This window comes from Borostomias antarcticus (genome assembly GCF_949987555.1).
Source record: "Borostomias antarcticus genome assembly, chromosome: 24".
NCBI classification, from domain to species: Eukaryota; Metazoa; Chordata; class Actinopteri; order Stomiiformes; family Stomiidae; genus Borostomias; species Borostomias antarcticus.
The window spans coordinates 7,724,873-7,743,650 of NC_140257.1; the positions used below are offsets into that span (position 1 = coordinate 7,724,873).

Here is an 18,778-nt window from a genome sequence, read left to right on the forward strand (position 1 = left end):
ACCACCAAAAAGCTTACTCTTCAATGGTGCAAAGTGTGCTATATTTGAGTGAGTTTAACCATTTCAACTCGATTACACCACCAAAATGCATTAATGGGCGGAGCCCTGTGCTCTCCAAGCACCCTTTCTAGTTGTTGTTCTTTGTTTTGTGCTGTTTTCTTATGCAGTGTTGTCCTTTGAATCTCTGTCTAATGAGTGCTTTGTATAATAGTGAAAATCAATAACCAAAAACTTAATACTTAATAAACTTAATAACCAAAAAGGAAAGGCTTAATCTCCATGTTAAGTACAGCCTCTCAATGCCATGGCTATCAACAATGAAAATGCTGATCATTATTCTACAAGTTGGCCAGATACAGTATGTTTAAAATGCAGCAGCAGTACCATCTTTATTCTCATTGTCTTGAACTTCTGCCTGCTCCCCCTTCTCCTGCATGAAAACTCCACTATATGCTGATTGGCTAATTTCCTCCCAACGTCCTGACATGTTAGGAGACAGTTTCTCTAATACCTCCATGTTTCTCAGAGTAGGCCCTCATGAGCTCGCATCACCTCCTCATGACTCCAGACCAGAGTCGAAAATGCAGCCCCACCAAACTGAAGCAGCTTGACGGTTTAGAAAGCATTCTGTTTTCATCTGACTGTTGGCTTGGTTGATATCCACCTTCAGTCATTGCAAAACTTTTGGTGATTTTTAGGTCAACTGCTTCCAGGGGTGTATTCTGTGTTTGTAGTTGAAAGTTTTAAAGATATGCTTTTAGTTGCTGTACAGTAGGTGTTTCATCATGAAGCAATAAAGAAGCTTCAGTGAATTTAAGTAACCTCTTTGTTTACACTACTGAGCTGTTCTTGTTACAAAACCACAAATTCATTAGGTGCATTCTTGCTTACTTTATTTCAGAAAATTCTCAAACATTCACCATGAAACTCATATTTTATCAGCCATAGTAATGTGTGACAGGCTCTTGTCATGTTTATTCAGCTTCCTTTGCCTGAGAGAAGGAAATAAAAAAAAGAGGGCATTAGTTATCAGCTTCTTTTTGCAGAAAAGATCCAGAAAAAATATGCATTTTTGTAAACTATAATTTGAAGCAGTGGTTCCAGTAGGACATGGTTCAAGTTTAGCCAACAGCAAACGAACCCTTACCTTTCCAGAGTCACGGCTCTTGGTTCTGAGCTTGTTGACCTGAGACTCAGCGATGTCAGCACGCTCCTCAGCCTCCTCCAGCTCATGCTGAACCTTCCTGAACTTGGACATGTGGCCGTTGGCTTGCTCCTCCTGGGAGATATTGAGAGGAAAACATCAGCATCCCAAAATGCAGTAGTTGCAGAATGACGATCAAGTTGTGTAACTTAGAGAATTTGCATTCTATTCTACTTGGTAGTAAGGTCAAATGCCTAATGTTTCATTTTAAATGATAATGGCTTGATTTGAGGGTGGACTTAAACTTTTGTGACTACTGCACTTTTTCCTTTACAGGGCAAACTCCATCAAGCTCAAGTATTTGACATGAATGGAGCCCCTAGTTAAAGGTTTCGATGGAACTCTAAAACATTGTGATTTCAGGTTAAACCTGCAATGCAGGTTGAACTCTTTAGTGTGTGACTTACAGCCTCCTCAGCCTGTCTCTTGTAGGCCTTCACTTTAAGCTGCAGCTTGTCCACAAGGTCCTGAAGTCTGGCCATGTTCTTCTTATCCTCCTCAGTCTAAAGCAGATAGGACATTAAGAAATTATAATATGTGTAAACTAAATATGTGTATATATATATATATATATATATATATATATATATAAATATACACACACACATTTATGCAAAAATATATATGCAGTATTATGTTCACATACATAAATGATGTCTGTATAATGAGGAGTGTATTGGAGTGTGAGTTGTTACCTGGTATGTCAGCTCCTTGACTCTGCGCTCGTACTTGCGGACTCCCTTGATTGCGTCTGCACCTCTCCTCTGTTCAGCATCAATCTCTCCCTCCAGCTCACGCACCTGCATGGAGAACATGAGCTCATTGAGAAGATTTTATCAATTACATGCCATAAAAACGTTTTACCCCATTCAAGGCAACTCAGGTAATTCTACCACTGCTATTAACTCACCCTGCTCTCCAGTTTCTGGAGCTGCTTCTTGCCACCCTTCATGGCCAGGTTCTCAGCCTCATCCAGACGGTGCTGAAGGTCCTTGACTGTCACCTCAAGATTCTTCTTCATCCTCTCAAGGTGAGAGCTGGTGTCCTGCTCCTTCTTCAGCTCTTCAGCCATCATGGCTGCCTGCAACCACAGAACACAGCTTGGGTGAGGTGGAGAAGTACTGCTAGGTAAGTCAGCATAGCTGTTATGGCTGGTAAAAGTAGATAGGTTAGCAAACAGTACAGTGTGATGAGGGTGAAAGATGCATACAGATTAAACTTATCCAGACTCACATCAGTGATGGCCTTCTTAGCCTTCTCCTCAGCATTCCTGGCCTCCTGGACGGTGTCATCCACCTCTCCTTGCACCTGCACCAGGTCACCCTCAAGCTTCTTCTTGCTGTTCAACAGGCTGGTGTTCTGGAAGGATTAAACAATGATAAGTTGAAAAATAGCTTCCATTATGAATGTTCGTTGGCTTTATCTGTGTCTGTGTGTTAGCACCTGGGAATGCAACAGTCCCACTCTCTCACTGGCGTCCACCAGCTCCTGCTCAGCCACTTTGCGGCCTCTCTCTGTCTGCTCAAGAGCCGCTCTCAGCTCCTCAATCTCAGCCACCATCAGACCGTTTCTGCGGTCCACCATGGCTGCCTGCTCCTTCATGTCCTCTGCAGCACGGACAGCATCGTCCAGGTGCAACTGGGCATCCTAGAAACACAGATATGACATATTATTTACTACACATAATCTAAGTTGTCTAGTACTCTAGCAGCTTTGTCTGTATATGTGTGTGTCTATGGGAAAAAAAACAAGATCAGAATGTATAACAGCAATGTTAAGTCAGTTCTGCTGTACGGCTCAGAAAGCTGGCGAGTTGTTGAGAATGACATGAAGAAGATCAATGCATTCCACAATGGATGTCTCCGTAGGAAATGTTGCATCTTCTGGCCGGAAAGGATTTCCAATGAGGACCTGTATAAAAATAAAAACTGTCGCAGTGTAGTGCTGGAAATTAAACAGTGCCGGCTCCAATGTCTAGGGCATGTCCTCAGAATGGAACAGGACTGTATTCCCAAAGTAGCCTGGAGATAGAACCTGGAAAGAGGAAACAAGGGAGGCCAAAAACAATTTGTCGAAGAACTGTGACCTCTGAAATGAAAATGGCTAACCTAACTTGGGGCGAGGCACAACGTGCTGCACAGGACAGGACCAGATGGAAGCAGATTGTTGCATTCTTATGTTCCTCAAGGAACAAAGAGGATTAAGTATGTAATGGGAAAACATGTTTGGAGAGGTGTGGCCACACCTGGTTCAAAGTGTGCATGCATGCACAAGATCCAATCGCCAACAATGGGCATTCTTCTATGGCCTTATGGGAATGTGGGCGTACCCAGACCCACAAACCATTAGGGTTGAAGAAGACTGAATTTACCCTGGCAGATGGAATTTTCCTCACTACTAGCTTGGAGCTCATGCTCATAGCGCAGAAGTTACATACTGTAGCTTTAAATGTAGGATATGACCCAATCTAGGCCAGAATTACTGGCCTGAAAGCGGTTTTATGTTATTCTCTGCAGTGTAATCATTATTATAAAGATTCCCAGTACCTTGAGCTGTCCCTGCACATTCCTCAGCTGCTTCTGGGCCTCTGCTGCTTGGCGGTTAGCATGGCTCAGCTGGACCTCCATCTCGTTCAGGTCTCCCTCCATCTTCTTCTTCACTCTCAGGGCGTCGTTCCTGCTGCGAACCTCAGAATCCAGGGTGCTCTGCATGGACTCAATCACCCTCTGGCTGTTTCTCTTGATCTGCTCCATCTCCTCATCCTTCTCTGCCAGCTTCCTGTCCACCTCACCCTTGATCTGGTTCAGCTCCAGCTGCACACGCAGAATCTTGGACTCCTCGTGCTCCAGTGTTCCCTGAATAAATGGAAGTAATCACTTTGTTATATAAGAACTGTGACGATATTCATTATTTCCAAATTAAACTGTATTCTAGTTTTCAAATTTTAGTTGTACCTCAGCCTCCTCCAACGCAGTTTGGATCTCAGACTTCTCTGTCTCCACTGTCTTCTTGGCCTTCTCCAGTTCATGGATGCTCTTGCCAGTCTCTCCGATCTGCTCGGTCAGGTCAGAGATCTCCTCTGTGATTTGAAACAGAAACATTTTACATGAACATAACTAATCCACAGCACAATTGAGTTATTAAATGAGAAACCATTCCCCCACTTTGGGTTGTTCTGTGAATAATACTGTACTAAAAGCATCATGCACTACATTTAGCTCACGTTGCAAGTTCTTGTTTTCTCTCTTCAGAGTCTCCAGTTGGTCAAGAGCCTCCTCGTAGGAGTTCTTCATCTTGAAGAGTTCTGTGCTGAGAGAACGAGCCTCCTTCTGAGCTCCCTCCAGCTCAGCCTGACCCTCCTCAAACTTCTGCTTCCACTCTGCCAGAACCTACAGTAGGAGGAAGCACATACAAAAGCAGCCTTACACACTGATGCCAATGTTGGAATTGCATTTAGAAAATGATAATTACTACATTTGCCATTGAGGTCGTTATGAACCAACAGCACAATAGTAGAATGCCTTAAAATCACTCTTAAGCCCCTCAACCCTCCAATTGCTGATTCAGGTCCCTTTTCCATGCCATCTAGTAAAGCATTTGGACCAATGATTGCCAATAAACTATAATTTCACCTTATTGAAACTTAGTTGTGGTATAATCTTTCTCACCTTGTCAAAGTTCCTCTGCTTCTTGTCCAGGTTGGCGGCCAATGCGTTGGCCCTCTCAACGTCAATCATGAGGTCTTCCACCTCTCCCTGCAGCCTCTGCTTGGTCTTCTCCAGAGAGGCACACTTGGAGTTAGTGGCCTCGATGGTCTCCTCAGCCTCCTGGAGACGCTGAGCCAGCTTCTTCCTGTTTGGGACAAAAGAGGCATTGTGAAGGTGCTCTGTCCTGATGGAAAGATTATAAGTTCCATAAGTAGCCTGACATCGCAATTCTTCTTAACAACCTTCTTCCCCAACGGGAACCACAATGGCCGGGTTTCCCGATAAAGAACCTTCTTAAGCAACCCTTTGCATGGGAGTTAAGAAGTACTTTGGAGTTAAGAAGCTTCTTAACTCAGTTAAGTGCCACTTAACTCGTTCGGGAAACCCGGCCAATATAATTTCTCTTGGGTAAGGCCTTCTGGGTCCATGTACTTACTTGGCCTCCTCCAGCTCCTCTGTCCTCTGGATGGCATCAGTCTCATACTTGGATCTCCACTGAGCCACCTCAGAGTTAGCCTTGGACATGCCGCGTTGCAGCTCTGCCTTGGCCTCCTGCTCCTCCTCAAACTGCTCCCTCAGCAGGTCACAGTCATGGCGAGCAGATTGGACACCGTGGGCCAGAGCGTTCTTAGCCTGGGAGGAGAAGAAAACGAGAGAGTGTTCTAGTTCAATTTACTGAAAACTACATAAATTTATACTTTCAAGTTCATATTTCACTGAGTCATCAAAAACTACATGAAATAGTCACATACATATAGAATAGGAGGAAGCATGACAAACTAAACAAGACACTACGAAAAATGACTCAATGAGAGAGAAACTGTGTCTAATAGTCACATTAAGTCACTGACATAGTTGGTGAACCTGACTCCATAGTTCAACTTGTTTTAGAGCCTCACCTTGACCTCCTCCTCAACAAGCCTCTTGAGCTCCTCAATCTGCTGGGTGTAGGCCTGCTTGCCTCTGGTCAACTGGGACACCAAGGCTTCCTTCTCCTCCAGCTGGCGTCCAAACTCACCTGCAGGGAATGAATGGAGCTCTCGTCAGGCAAAGAACATCACAGACGTTTTCTATATTTATGCTTTTCCCCCTCTTATACATTAAACTGAATCATGTGGTCCATGCATCTGTATAATGATTTTATGAATCATCAAAGGTGTATTATAATTTATATGTGTTATTTAACAACAAAAAAGCTGAGAGTGAAACTTGGGTTCTTGTATAGAAACATCCAAGTATCTCGCGTGACAATTAAGGAAACTTTTAGTAAAATCAACTTTGACGTTCCTGTCAGTTCTAGACTATGAGCTTGACATGGTTTACCACTCGGCACTTAGTTTTATTACAGGTAATCATTATAGAATCCCCAGAGCATGGAATGAGCTGTAAGACACTCTTACTAGATACTGTACCTCTCAATGGGTGATTTTAAACAAATGATGAATAAAACTGGATTAGATGCTTGTGTTTGTTTTAGTTAAATTATACATGTTTTATCTCTTTGCATTGTTTATTGTTTTTATGAGTGTACTTGTTCTGCTTTTTTATGATTGTATTGCGTGTTTGTATGACTGTTCACTGATTGTTGTAACTAGGGCAACACTGTGAATGAGACCCCTGATCTCAATGTGTTTCCTCTGGCTAAATAAAGGTTTGAATTGAAAATTGGTAATGAGATGCAATACATCTTTGTTCTTGATTTATTCATTTTACCGTTCTCAGTCAGGAGTCTGGCTCTCTGTGCGCTGATGTCAGTGTTCTGGCGAAGATTCTCATCATTCTTAGTCTTGATCTCGCTGAGCTGATCCTCAAGGGTGCGCGCCATCTTCTCTAGATTGCCCTGTGGGTCAAACACCATGTTTACAGACATGGTAAAGGGTTATGCTTTAATTACACTGTCACTTTCGTTTTAACACAAGAAATTACATGAATTAATGTATTTTTCTGAGGAGGAAGAGGACATTGATTCCCTACCATATATTTGGAATACACCAGTTTATCATGTTATATAATTCAATACACACACATACTGTATTTGATTGAGTGAGTCTGGTTTGCATTGATAGTAATCAGTTGAGCTACAATGACATTAGCTTTTCACAAGCCTCCTTTGGCACCCTACTATTCTCTTCTACAGTATGTGGGAGAACACTGCAGATTTGCCTATTCTACTGTACTTGGTGCAGAGACTGCATGTAATAAATCACAATATTGAATTATCACTGACCTTAGCCTTGGCAACTGCTTCCATGTTGGAGGAGAGGTCATCAATCTCCATCTTGTACTCGCTCTTCTCTTTCTCCAGCTTCTGCTTGACGCGCTGCAGGTTGTCGATCTGCTCACCCAGCTCTGCCACACTGTCAGCCTGCTTCTTCCTCAGGGCAGAAGCCGTGGACTCGTGTTGCAGGGTGGACTCCTCCAGATCACGTCTCAGTTTCTGGAACTCAGCCTCACGCTTCTTGTTCATCTCCATCTGAGAAGCAGTGGCGCCTCCTGCTTCCTCCAGCCTCTCGCTGATCTCCTCAAGTTCCCTGGACAGATCAGCCCTCTGCTTCTCCACCTTGGCCCTGGCAGCACGCTCAGCCTCGATCTCCTCCTCCAGCTCCTCAATACGAGCCTAAAGTAGAGATTAAAAACTCAGAAGTACTCTTCTAACAAATCATGGCTGCCAAAGAAATTAATTTAACTCTTTAATTCTGGTCTTCAGTAGAAGACAGGGGGCAAATAAGGGTGAAGTCAACCCAAAGTCAAACCGGCTGAACGTCTCAGAAGCAAGGACAGTGCTATCAAATGTAGGATCATTTTTTTCAGGAATCATAATGATCATGACTGTACTAGGGCTCAGTAACTACATGGTACCTGAAGTTCCTTGATCTTCTTCTGCAGCTGGGCTCCCAGAGACTGCTCATCCTCAATCTTGCTGAGGAGCTGGCTGGTCTCAAAGTCCTTCCTATGGAGCAATAATGAATCAATGACAAACGTTTAGTTACTGTGCTATTGTGACGGCAGAGTCCAACCATTCACTACACCAGGGGTCTACGACAATTTTGATGTGACGTGCTAGTTGCCAGTGTCCCGGGTGATATAATTTCTGACAACATCTAGTAAGGGCCAAGGGACAAAAAGTATCATCACAATAGGGCAGCTTGTCAAAGAACATGACCAAATTGACTGTTCCAGTACATTTATTTTGCTTTCACACATTTACAATTTTGGAGTCTTGAAATTCAAAACTAAACCCACTTTCATTGTAATGATGGTTGGAATTCAAGTTAATTTAATCAGTCACAAATGTCTCAAATGATCTCTGAAAAGTATTTGTACTTACTTCTTGATCTTCTCATCAGACTGCTGCTTGTCATTCTCCAGGTCCATGACGGTTTCCTGGGCCAGTTTCAGGTCTCCCTCCAGCTTTCTCTTGCCTCTCTCCAGGTCCATACGGAGCTTCTTCTCTTGCTCCAGAGAACCTTCCAGCTGGAGAAAAAAACACATGATTTTCACTCACCTTTGGTGATAACAGGTTCATATTGATAACATTCATGAGGATAACAATAAGCGATTCATGAAGAGGCATAGTTAGAACTGCCCCTAATGTTCAAGACATCCTCTAAGATGACTCACGTCGTCGACTTGCTGTTCCAGCTTGGTCTTGGCCTTGGTCAGAGTGTTGACTTTGTCCTCCTCTGCCTGCAGGTCATCCAGTGTCTGCTGGTGGGCCTCTTGCAGGGCTTTCTTCTCCTTGCTCAACTTGGCAACGCTCTCGTCTTGGGCAGCCATCTCCTCTGTCAGGTTTTTAACCTGGACAAGACAAGAACGAAAGGAAATGATGGTCAGTTCATGATTTGGGAATGGAAGAGCTTAACTTCATTACTGTTTGGCTGTGTTTTTGAACAAACTACTGCTTTGCTATTGAAAAGATTTTGAGATGTTGAAACCTTGTTCTCAGTGGCGTGTTTCTCCTTCTCCACTTTGGCCAAGGTAAGCTCCAGATCATCAATGTCTTTCTTCAGCTCAGAGCACTCATCCTCCAGCTTCCTTTTCTTGGCCGTCAGCTCTGCGTTCATCTCCTCTTCATCCTCCAGCCTCTCGGTTGTCTCTTTGACTTTGGCCTCCAGCTGGATCTTGCTCTTGATCAGACCCTCGCATCTCTCCTCAGCATCGTTCAGATTCTCTGCTTCCTGGGAGGCAAACACAGTGGAGAAAAGATCAGTGTTCGATATTGGTGGTTATTTTTGAATGCATGTGCTTGTGTACTGTAGCTCACTCACAGATGCAACTGCAAGAGCCAGATCGTTCTTCTCCTGCAGCATGGACACCATTTTCTCCTCCAGCTCCTTCTTGCGAGCTTCAGCCTTGGTAAGGGCGACTTTGCATTTCTCATAATCCTCCTTCATGTTGGCCAGCTCCTTCTCTGTCTCAGCACTCTGCAGAAGAGGCTTGATCTTGTAGTACACCTTCATCCATGGCCAGTGCTTAACATTCATGAATGAGCGGATATTGTACTGGATGGAGTAGACGGACTCTCTGATCACAAGAAAGAGCGGCACAGTGAATGTTAAGGTCAATACACATTGGATCTGATGTGATGAATGCAACCTCTCCTCTGATACCGGTATGTATGTATGTATAATGTGTCTTTACACATGTAAAAATTACCATCAAAGTTAATATCCTAACACCCAGGATGATAATATTTTGGTAATTCAAAACGTATTGTAATATTGTAGTACAACATATTTTCTGTTGGCATAAGTAGCAGTAGGAATAGGTTTACTTTATTGATCCCTGAGGGGGGAAATTGCACAAATAATTTAGGTTTGTGGTAAAACAAAGGTTAAAAGACATTATAAGCTCCCTCTCACCTCCTCTCCATCATCTTCACAAACTCCCTCCTCATCAAGTAACCGCGGGCGAGAGCCTGTGTCATGGTTACCAGTTTAGCAAGCTTCTCATCTCTCATCTCCTCAAGGACACCCAGCAGACCAGCTTTGAAGAACACCTGAGGCACAGGTAGAATACACAGATGAAGTTAACAAGGTGAAAGTAGGACACAAAGTTTAATTTGATTGAATGGGTTGAATGCTATTGTGTTGGGTGTTTGTTGTTTCTTGTATTTCGTAGCCTGAATATGTGGTATCTTACCTTGGTGTGTCCAAACTTGTATTCCTCATGATTCACATCAATTGACCCAAGCAGCTTCTCAGAAGCCTTCTTGTTGTCAATGAACTGGCCTTCGGGGATGACACTGGCATTCAATACTTTGTATCTGTGTAGAGAGAAATATTGAATATTGATTAGTTTGGTTTTAAATGTTTAGGATGAAAAGGTCTTTGTGGGAGTGCATACATGTACAGTATGTTTGTGTGTGTATTCATGTCCGAATGTGCATGTGCCTTTCTACATGAACTTTGTGTTTTTGAATGTGTTTGTGCACGAACGTTTGTGTGTGTATCTGTACCTTTGCTTGAAGTCAGCATAGACGATTCTGCTGGGGAAGCCCTTTCTGCAGATCCTAATACCCTCCAGCACACCGTTACACCTCAGCTGGTGGATAACCAGGAAGTTCTCCATCAGACCTGGAAACAAAAGATAATGATGATTTTTTTCCTGTTTTAAGAAATTAAGATTTCATTTAAATGACAATTTAGAAGTAAAATAATTTGTAAAGTGTGATGTTGTTATACCTGGAGTCTTAGACTCATTGGGGATCAGGCAACGCACAAAATGAGGGTGGGTGCTCCTCAAGTTGGTCATGAGCTTGCCCAAGTTCTCCTGTAAGGGTGTTCCAAAGGACAGTTTTCTCAGATACCATTGATAATGAAGTTGACAAGCTAGATTGCAACTAGACCTAATTAGCTGATTAGTTGATTCTGTAAATACATTTCAATATAAAGTATGGAAAGATTAGTAGCTTGTTATGAATAACCATTAGACAAAATCATGGCATAAAACATCACAAATGTACCTTGAAATTAGATAGAAAAGTTCACTCACTCTGAACTGAGAGGACACAGTCTGCATGGAACCTCCCTTCTTCTTGCCTCCTTTCTTTGAAGTGTCTATGAGTATCAAGAGTTAGAGAATAATACTGTACATGAGAATGTGATACAATATTTATATTTAAGTCATGTTAAGTTTCCTTGTAATTCACAAACAATCAATTAAATGTGTTTATTAACTTATTTAAAAACATATTCTGTGTTTTTCAAAAGTTCCTCTACACAAACATTTTCACTCTGAACACTTGAATTGTCTATCTCACTTACTTCAAAGTGACCCTTAGGGAAGAAAAGGTTCTTATATCCATTTTGCTTTGAGGAGATTGAAAATGTACAAACCTTCAGGTGGAGCAGCAACGTAGATAACGGTCATCACTTTTACTGAGGACTTCTGGTACAGCTGAAGCACAGAGTCGTTCAGGGGGTCCTTGTTCTTGTCCAGCCAGCCATTTATGTTGTAGTCCACTGTACCTGCGTAGTGGACCAGGGAGAAGTGGGCCTCGGCTTTGGTCTTTGAAGGTTTAGGCTTCTCAAAGGCCTTGTTCTTGCCAAGATGCTGATCGTACAGCTTGTTCTTGAAGGTCGTGTCTGAAGCCTTGGGGAACATGCACTCCTCTTCAAGGATGGAGAAAATGCCCATTGGCTGTGTAAGAAACACATTTTGATCAGACAAATGTCTGTTTACATACAACAAACTAGTGCCTTGTCCAAATGTGTCCGATATTTATGTATAAATTACAGAATTGTGTTATCAATATGATAATATCTGTGATTATTATGATACTATTCAGTTGCCTCAAATGTACCCACTATACTTGCAAAGCCCAAAAGATGTAGTGTTATAGTTTTAACCTTCTCAATAAGCTCAATGCAGGCAGCCAAGTCCATGCCAAAGTCAATGAATGCCCAGACGATGCCCTCCTTCTTGTACTCCTCTTGCTCCAGGACGAACATGGTGTGGTTGAAGAACTGTTGCAGTTTCTCATTGGTGAAGTTGATGCACAGCTGCTCCATGCTGTTGAACTGTAGAGTCACAGTTTGAGAGATAATCTTTGTTTAGATACCCTCCATGTATTGCTTTTTTATCTTGACTTAATTTAATCTTAAATTTACTCATAAATTTCTGTATTCATGTGTAACAAACAAACAAAAAGAAGTGCAAATTGTTCACTTATGAGTTCATTAATAACAGAACAGGATTTATTTTACCAAATATGGTCACAACCCTGAACAATCCCATAGCAATACCAAACTCACGTTAAAGATCTCAAAACCGGCAATGTCGAGCACGCCGATGAAGAAGTTCCTTGCTTGCTTGGTGTCCAACATCGTGTTGATGCGGATGACCATCCACAAGAACATCCTCTCATAGATGGACTTGGCCAGAGCGCTCACTGAATTATTCACCTGTGTAATGACAATGCCATGAGTTGGTTACACTTTATTACACTAATGTACTTTATCTTATAGTCTGCATTTTGCCTTGTATTGATTCTAGAAGAACTATAGGAAAATGAAAAGGACCATTCCAGTTACTTTGTAACAGCATATATTGAGTATTTAAAGAAATAAGCAGTAAACTATTTTCTTTCAGCAAATGTGTACCTCTCAGGTTTGACATACACCTTACCTGAGGCACTGTCTGACCCTTGGTCACATACTCATTGCCGACCTTCACTCTGGGGTAGCAAATGGCTTTCAGCAAGTCAGCTGAGTTCAGACCCAGAAGGTAGCAGATTTTATCAGCCACTAGAGGGAGAGAGGAGTAAATAGAGTTTGAGGAGGGATACAATGATCACAATTGAATTATTACCTCCACCCCGGCGACAGCGCATGGTGAGAGGTAATGTTTTCAGTGGCATTTGTGGGTGGCTGCTTGCTTGTGTTCGTTTATTTGTTTGTCTGTTAGCAGTATTACGCAAAAACTACTGGACCGATTTTCACGAAACTCGGTGGATGGGTGTAGTGTGGTCCAACATTTTGGAGTGGATCTGAATCACGGGGCGGGTCCACGAGCTGCCCAAACACGGCCGGCCTTTCACCACCATTCATTTTTTGGACCAGGATTACACAAAAACTACTGGACCGATTTTCATGAAACTCACAGGGCGGGTCCACAGGCCTCCCAAACACAGCCAGGCAGGCCATTCACGTAGGCTCAGGACCGCTTATTTCTCCAGGGTAAAAATAAGCGGGGGAACTCCGCCCGTTTATTTCTCAGCAGGATTACACAAAAACTACCTAACCAATTTTCATGAACCTTGGCGAAGGGGTGTAGCATGGGCTGAATTAGTAACCGTTACATTTTGGAGCAGATCCAAATCACGGCCTGGATCCACAAATGAAAACAAAACTTAGAACGGATGCAGATCCCTGTGTCGGGGCGCTAGAGACACAAGGTTTGAACTGGCGTGTGCGGTGGGAGAGCACGGAGTGCACCACACTTCCGCCCACCGACGGCGACCCAAGGGGCCACAGAGCCGCCCAAAAACAGCTGTCCATTCACTTCCAGTCATTTTTTGGACTGAGACATTTATTTTTCCAGGCTAAAAATAAGCGAGGGAACTTACTCTGCCGACTTTGGCTTAGGAGCCAAAAATTATTTCTCAATGGGGGGGGGTTTGACGTGCATAAAGCTTGTGACATAACAACTGCAGCAATACAAACATGTCCTGTTCGCACGCACGTGTGCGTGCACACAGCCATGAAATGCATTCATGGGCGGAGGTCTGTGCTCTCCAAGCACCATTTCTAGTTAAATATCAAGTAGAAAGAAAGAATTTGATAGAGATTTTTGAGGAACGTGGGACTTGAAGTGGGACTCACCCTCTGTGCCGTCTGGCTCAGCCTGCTCCTCACGCTGCTTCTGCTTGAAGTGCATGTTGCCATGTTGCATGACAGCACCAGTCAGCTTGTAGATGCTCTGCTTGTCTTCAAGGGTGAAGCCCAAGATGTCAATAGCATCCTGGAGGAGGAAGTTCATGTTAGATGTAAACAAGTAAGATCAACTCAAGTGTGCCAGGTGGAGGGACTTAATGACTGCATTATGCTACGCCTTTTATTTTCAATTGTTGTATTGTACTTTAAGTGACTCACGTCTGTAGCGTCCAGCTCCACCGTGTCATCGATACTGGCCACAGTGATCTGACCCTGGCTGATCATGGGGTAGTCATAGGGGTTGGTGGTGATGAGTGTCATTTCTGTGGAGAACGAAGAATGAAAAGCAGCTTGTATAGAACTATAATGCAACTTTAAGCACTGCTTGCTGAATATGTGCCAGAATGATCAGCTGTTTGTGTGGTGATCAACCTGGATCGAAGCCTGGCTTCATCAATGCTGCACCTTTCTACCTGCAACACCAGTGGATCTTAAACACCCTTTACTGCAGCAGCATATATATTGGTAGGGCTGTTCATCTCTACACACCAGTGGCGATTGCTCCTATAAGCCAGGGTAAGCCTGGCTTACCCATACAAATCCAAATAAAACTTGATTTGTGCGTTTTCTTTCAGTGAAAGAAGGTACGAAAATCGACTTTCAGACTGTTTTTGACTTAAATGCGACTTGTATTCTGCCATATTGCTTCATTTTCATCCGTGTTTAGCGTTTTGGTAGTGCTCCGTCGCCTCCTACAGTCCTCATGAAAATACAGGCCACGTTACGGTCCGTTGGCAGCGGTCTTACTAGCTCGTCATTCACTTAACATTGTAGGCCAGGTAAAAGGATTCTGTCTCACGGAAATCAAGACCAAATGAAAAATCAACCAATCAAATTAGCCTACACATACAAAACCGCGAAAAATGTCGTCATCAGTCGAAATGTAACCTAATCTGTAATTTGTCAAAATGCTTAAAAGTGGGTGTAGCTCTCAAAGTGCTTACATTGGAACTCCCATTGACGTTTTAACATTGGGACGGTTTATCCAATCAAAACTTGTCATAACTGTCCCGTCATTCACATCGCCTGTCAATCATGTTACCCACTTTAGCTATCTGGCTACTGTCAGCATCAATGAACATGGAAAACAGAGATCTTGAGTATTTGTTGAAAGTTGATTCCAAAATGGAGTGTATTAAACCAGTTTGGGTTACGAAGAGGTAGGTCTTTTGTGATTAATTACCAGTTGTTATGGCTGTGCGTTTTGCTTTGCCTAGATTTAATCAGCACTCAAGACTTTGCTTCCTGGAGCGTTGGGCTAATAGGCCTAGTAGCCTAGTAGGCTAATAGTAGACTAAACAATGATTAGTGAAGTAGGCGAGTAGGCTATTGAGTGATGTGCCCTAAGGGGGTGCATTTTATCATTCTGTCATTCCTCTTCGTGGTGCTTGGCCATTGTTGTCATATAATGGCTCTGTAGTTTATTTAGTGTGTCCCTAAAAGCTTGTTTGTTTCGATAAAAAACATTACAGTAGCCTAGGCTACTGTAATTTTCCTGTATGTTTTTATATATAAAAATGCCACTGCTCAGCGCCCTTCTGGTGCTGTGAAACCTCCCATCAGGGCATGCTTTGAAAGCGCAGCCCCAAAAAAACTGTTTGCGCTGCGCGCCTGCTTCACTGGTCCTGGCTTACCCGGTTCTAGGACCCACCAGATGCCACTGCTACACACTAGACAGTAATTAGCCTGCTCGGGTGTAACTCAAAACTATTTTGCCAACATACAGTACTGTAGCAATTAGCCTGTTCAGATGTATTCCAAAGCTCTTACGCCAGTGTTTTTCCCACAGAAATGTGTTGTATCTCGTTCCCCTACTTCAGGGAACTGTAGTCATGCACCCTGCCAACAACTATATACTATACATTATAATATATATATATCAGTAAATAAAGGGTTTTGCAGACAAAGTTCTGCCGAGTATGAAAGATCTGCTGATTGAGCATCAAGATCGAGGCTCTGCTTAGGGATTATTATTCAGTGTCTTTCATCTTCCATCTGATTTTACATGAACTATGGCACTCTATCCCTGTTGTTATGGTCATGTTAGGTCTATTTTTATGTGAAGCACTTTTGCATATAATTTCTTTATTGTAAAGAAATTTGAGCTGCGTTTTTGCAGGAAAGGAGCTATATTAAAGTAATTATTAATCTAATTAATGTAATATAATAGTGTATTATTATTATTAGTAGTAGTAGTAGTAGTTGTAGTAGTAGTAGTAATAGTAATAGTAGTAGTAGTAGTAGTAGTAGTAGTAGTAGTGGCCACTGGTTCTCTGCACTCTGCTTCATCTTACCAACAATCTCAGGCTTGTGGTTGGTCATCATCTGGTAGAAGATGTGGTAGCCTCTCTCATCGGGCAGCTGGAAGCTCACTCTGGACTTCTCCAGCAGGTCTGGAGGGAGAGAGAGAGAGAGAGGGAAGGAGAGAGAGAGCAATTTGAATCTGAAGTAGGAAACCAATAGTCATAGTAATATTTTGTCTACATTTAGGCCAACAATCTGGTGTAATATCCTTGTGTATTTAGTGAAGAACTGAGAAGCAATCCAAGCCAACTTACAAGTTTCAATGTCAGCACTGGCCAGTTTGCCGGTATTTTGGAAGTGAATCCTGATGAATTTACCCTAATGTACAGCATGGGGAAATACCAGAGGGTCAGAAAATAAATACAATTGCCAGAATAGCACACAGTATTTACACTTTGATTTACAACATTTTGGCAATTACAGTACTGCTACAGTACTTCTGGTAGTATGCTGTACTATATCATCATGATAGGGAATGTATTAGAAAGAGCATGTGCTATAATATATAATCTTGTCCCCCCAAACTTACAAAGCGAGACGAATTGTCGTTCCTCACTGTCTTGGCATTACCATAAGCCTCCAGCAGAGGGTTAGCTGCAATGATCTGATCCTCAAGGGAACCCTGAGAGAAAAGAGCACGTTGGTCAGTTACATTGTAACTCAGTAGGCAGGACAAGAACAGCTGTGAACAGCATAACACGGCCACAGTACTGAAACCTGGAACAGTCTAGCAGCCAGAAAATAACCCACAATGTTCCCTGAAAAAATGAATTACCTTTTGGTAGCCGTCTCTCTTTTATAACTGCAGGGCGACTGCCACCCCAGAAATTCTAAGGACTTGCCTTAATTTTGCCAGTCTCCTTCTTCTTTTCACCCCCAGATACAGCAATGGTGGCAAAGAACTGGATGACACGCTTAGTGTTGACAGTCTTTCCAGCACCGGATTCTCCACTGGTTTATGGGATAGAAATTGGTTTATTTTAGTCTCAGTGTAAGACATTTTCAAATCAAAGTATTGGCAAATGTCTCAAGATAGGTATTATCATATAATTTACGTGCTACAGTGAAACACTTGATTCTGACTACAAACTGGTAAGTTCTAACAAACTAATAATCAATTCAAAATTGCATGTTAAACTTACGTGATCAGGATAGACTGGTTCTCCCTGTCTGCAAGTAAAGAAATATGTAAGAGGTGTCAAGAATAGCATCATCATGAAGTACATTCATTATACCATTTATCAACATCTCCTCCCATCTATCCACCTATCCATCCATCCATCCATCCATCCATCCATCCATCCATCCATCCATCCATCCATCCACCCATCCATCCATCCATCCATCCATCCATCCACCCCCCATCCATCAGCCCATTCATTCACCCATCCCTCCATACTGTATATCCATCCTTCCATCCATCAATGATTGTTCGTACCAGTCAACATGTTCTGGAAGGCGTTGTCAGAGACAGAGAAGATGTGGGGTGGAGCCTCCATACGCTTCTTCCCTCTGTAGGCGTTGACCACTACCATGTCGTACACAGGGAGCCACTTGTAGGGGTTCACCGTGGCACAGAAGAGCCCAGAGTAGGTCTGCATCAGAAGGGATTGAGACAGGACATTAGACACATTATGGTGCATGCATGGTCTACAGATATCAAAAGATATATAACAGGCAACATGCAGTATAGATATAAGAATGCAATTATGGGATATATTTGTGCAGGTGTATGTCGTGTCTTTCTTACGTAGATCATCCATGCTGCATAACGCTCTTTGAGGTTATACAGGACAGAAGCTTCATTGAGGTAGGTCATCATGGCCATGTCCTCAATCTTGTCAAACTTAGGGGGGTTCATTTCGAAGATCTCCTCATCTTTGAAGGTTTTCGTCTTAAATTAATAAATATTGGTTAAGACAAAAATAGTTTTGAATAAATTTGAATAAATGCTACAGGTTGTGACTAAATATTCTTTAATGGTAAAACTGAATTAAGTATTAACCAGAAATGAGGCCTACATGTATGTAGGAATGTTTAAAAGCAACAATCCACTAAACATGTTGATTCTGTACAATTGCAAACCAACTGAACACGTCAGTTTATAGACTTACCTCCTTAGACAGTTCCATTTCCACCTCAACCTTCCCAGCGTCCCTTTTGATAATCTTTGCCTTGAGGTACAGATCTTCCTTGTCAGTCACAAAGCAGGCATTCTTAGCATCGAATGGCCTGCTCTGAGCCTCAATCCTCTCCTTCTCACCCTTACGAAGGTAGATGGCGGCTGGGCCGTACTGGGCCATCTCCGCGTCCGTACTCATGGTGGCGGTTTACTGGAAGAAAAAGATAACACATAAACATGAGAAAAATGAGAAATATATTTGCCTTGAATGGTGCACACTACAGATGAGTGTTATCACATCGACAATGATTATATGTTGGCCATATGAATGGCATACAAAAGGCAGGCCAACTAAAATGATTAAGTCCAAAAGATTGGTAATATGGAACAAATCTTGTCATTTTTGTTGGATAAATCTCTCCGGTCAGTTCATATAAACTCCTCAAAAATAGTTTGAAATGTTATTTCGGTCGATTATTTCTCCCCTTTAATAATACCAATTGGT

The 18,778-nt window shown here is 42.5% G+C and overlaps 1 protein-coding gene across 1 annotated transcript; it reads right to left on the minus strand.

Annotated features, from left to right (window-relative positions):
* Positions 1-974: 974 nt before the first annotated feature.
* LOC311325109 (myosin heavy chain, fast skeletal muscle-like) lies at positions 975-18,472 on the minus strand (the record flags this gene model as incomplete). Its single annotated transcript, XM_084457771.1, has 39 exons — positions 975-992; positions 1,148-1,279; positions 1,612-1,707; positions 1,900-2,004; positions 2,115-2,285; positions 2,438-2,563; positions 2,648-2,851; positions 3,751-4,059; positions 4,159-4,283; positions 4,428-4,593; positions 4,873-5,056; positions 5,348-5,544; positions 5,811-5,929; positions 6,625-6,751; positions 7,139-7,528; positions 7,771-7,861; positions 8,240-8,385; positions 8,533-8,709; positions 8,847-9,089; positions 9,180-9,435; positions 9,774-9,910; positions 10,054-10,177; positions 10,370-10,487; positions 10,596-10,683; positions 10,906-10,970; positions 11,250-11,553; positions 11,763-11,933; positions 12,168-12,317; positions 12,541-12,659; positions 13,737-13,875; positions 14,007-14,110; positions 16,142-16,240; positions 16,406-16,469; positions 16,681-16,773; positions 16,994-17,102; positions 17,294-17,321; positions 17,590-17,746; positions 17,902-18,045; positions 18,266-18,472. The coding sequence occupies 39 exons, from the start codon at positions 18,470-18,472 to the stop codon at positions 975-977; spliced, it is 5,802 nt and encodes a 1,933-aa protein (XP_084313897.1).
* Positions 18,473-18,778: the final 306 nt, after the last annotated feature.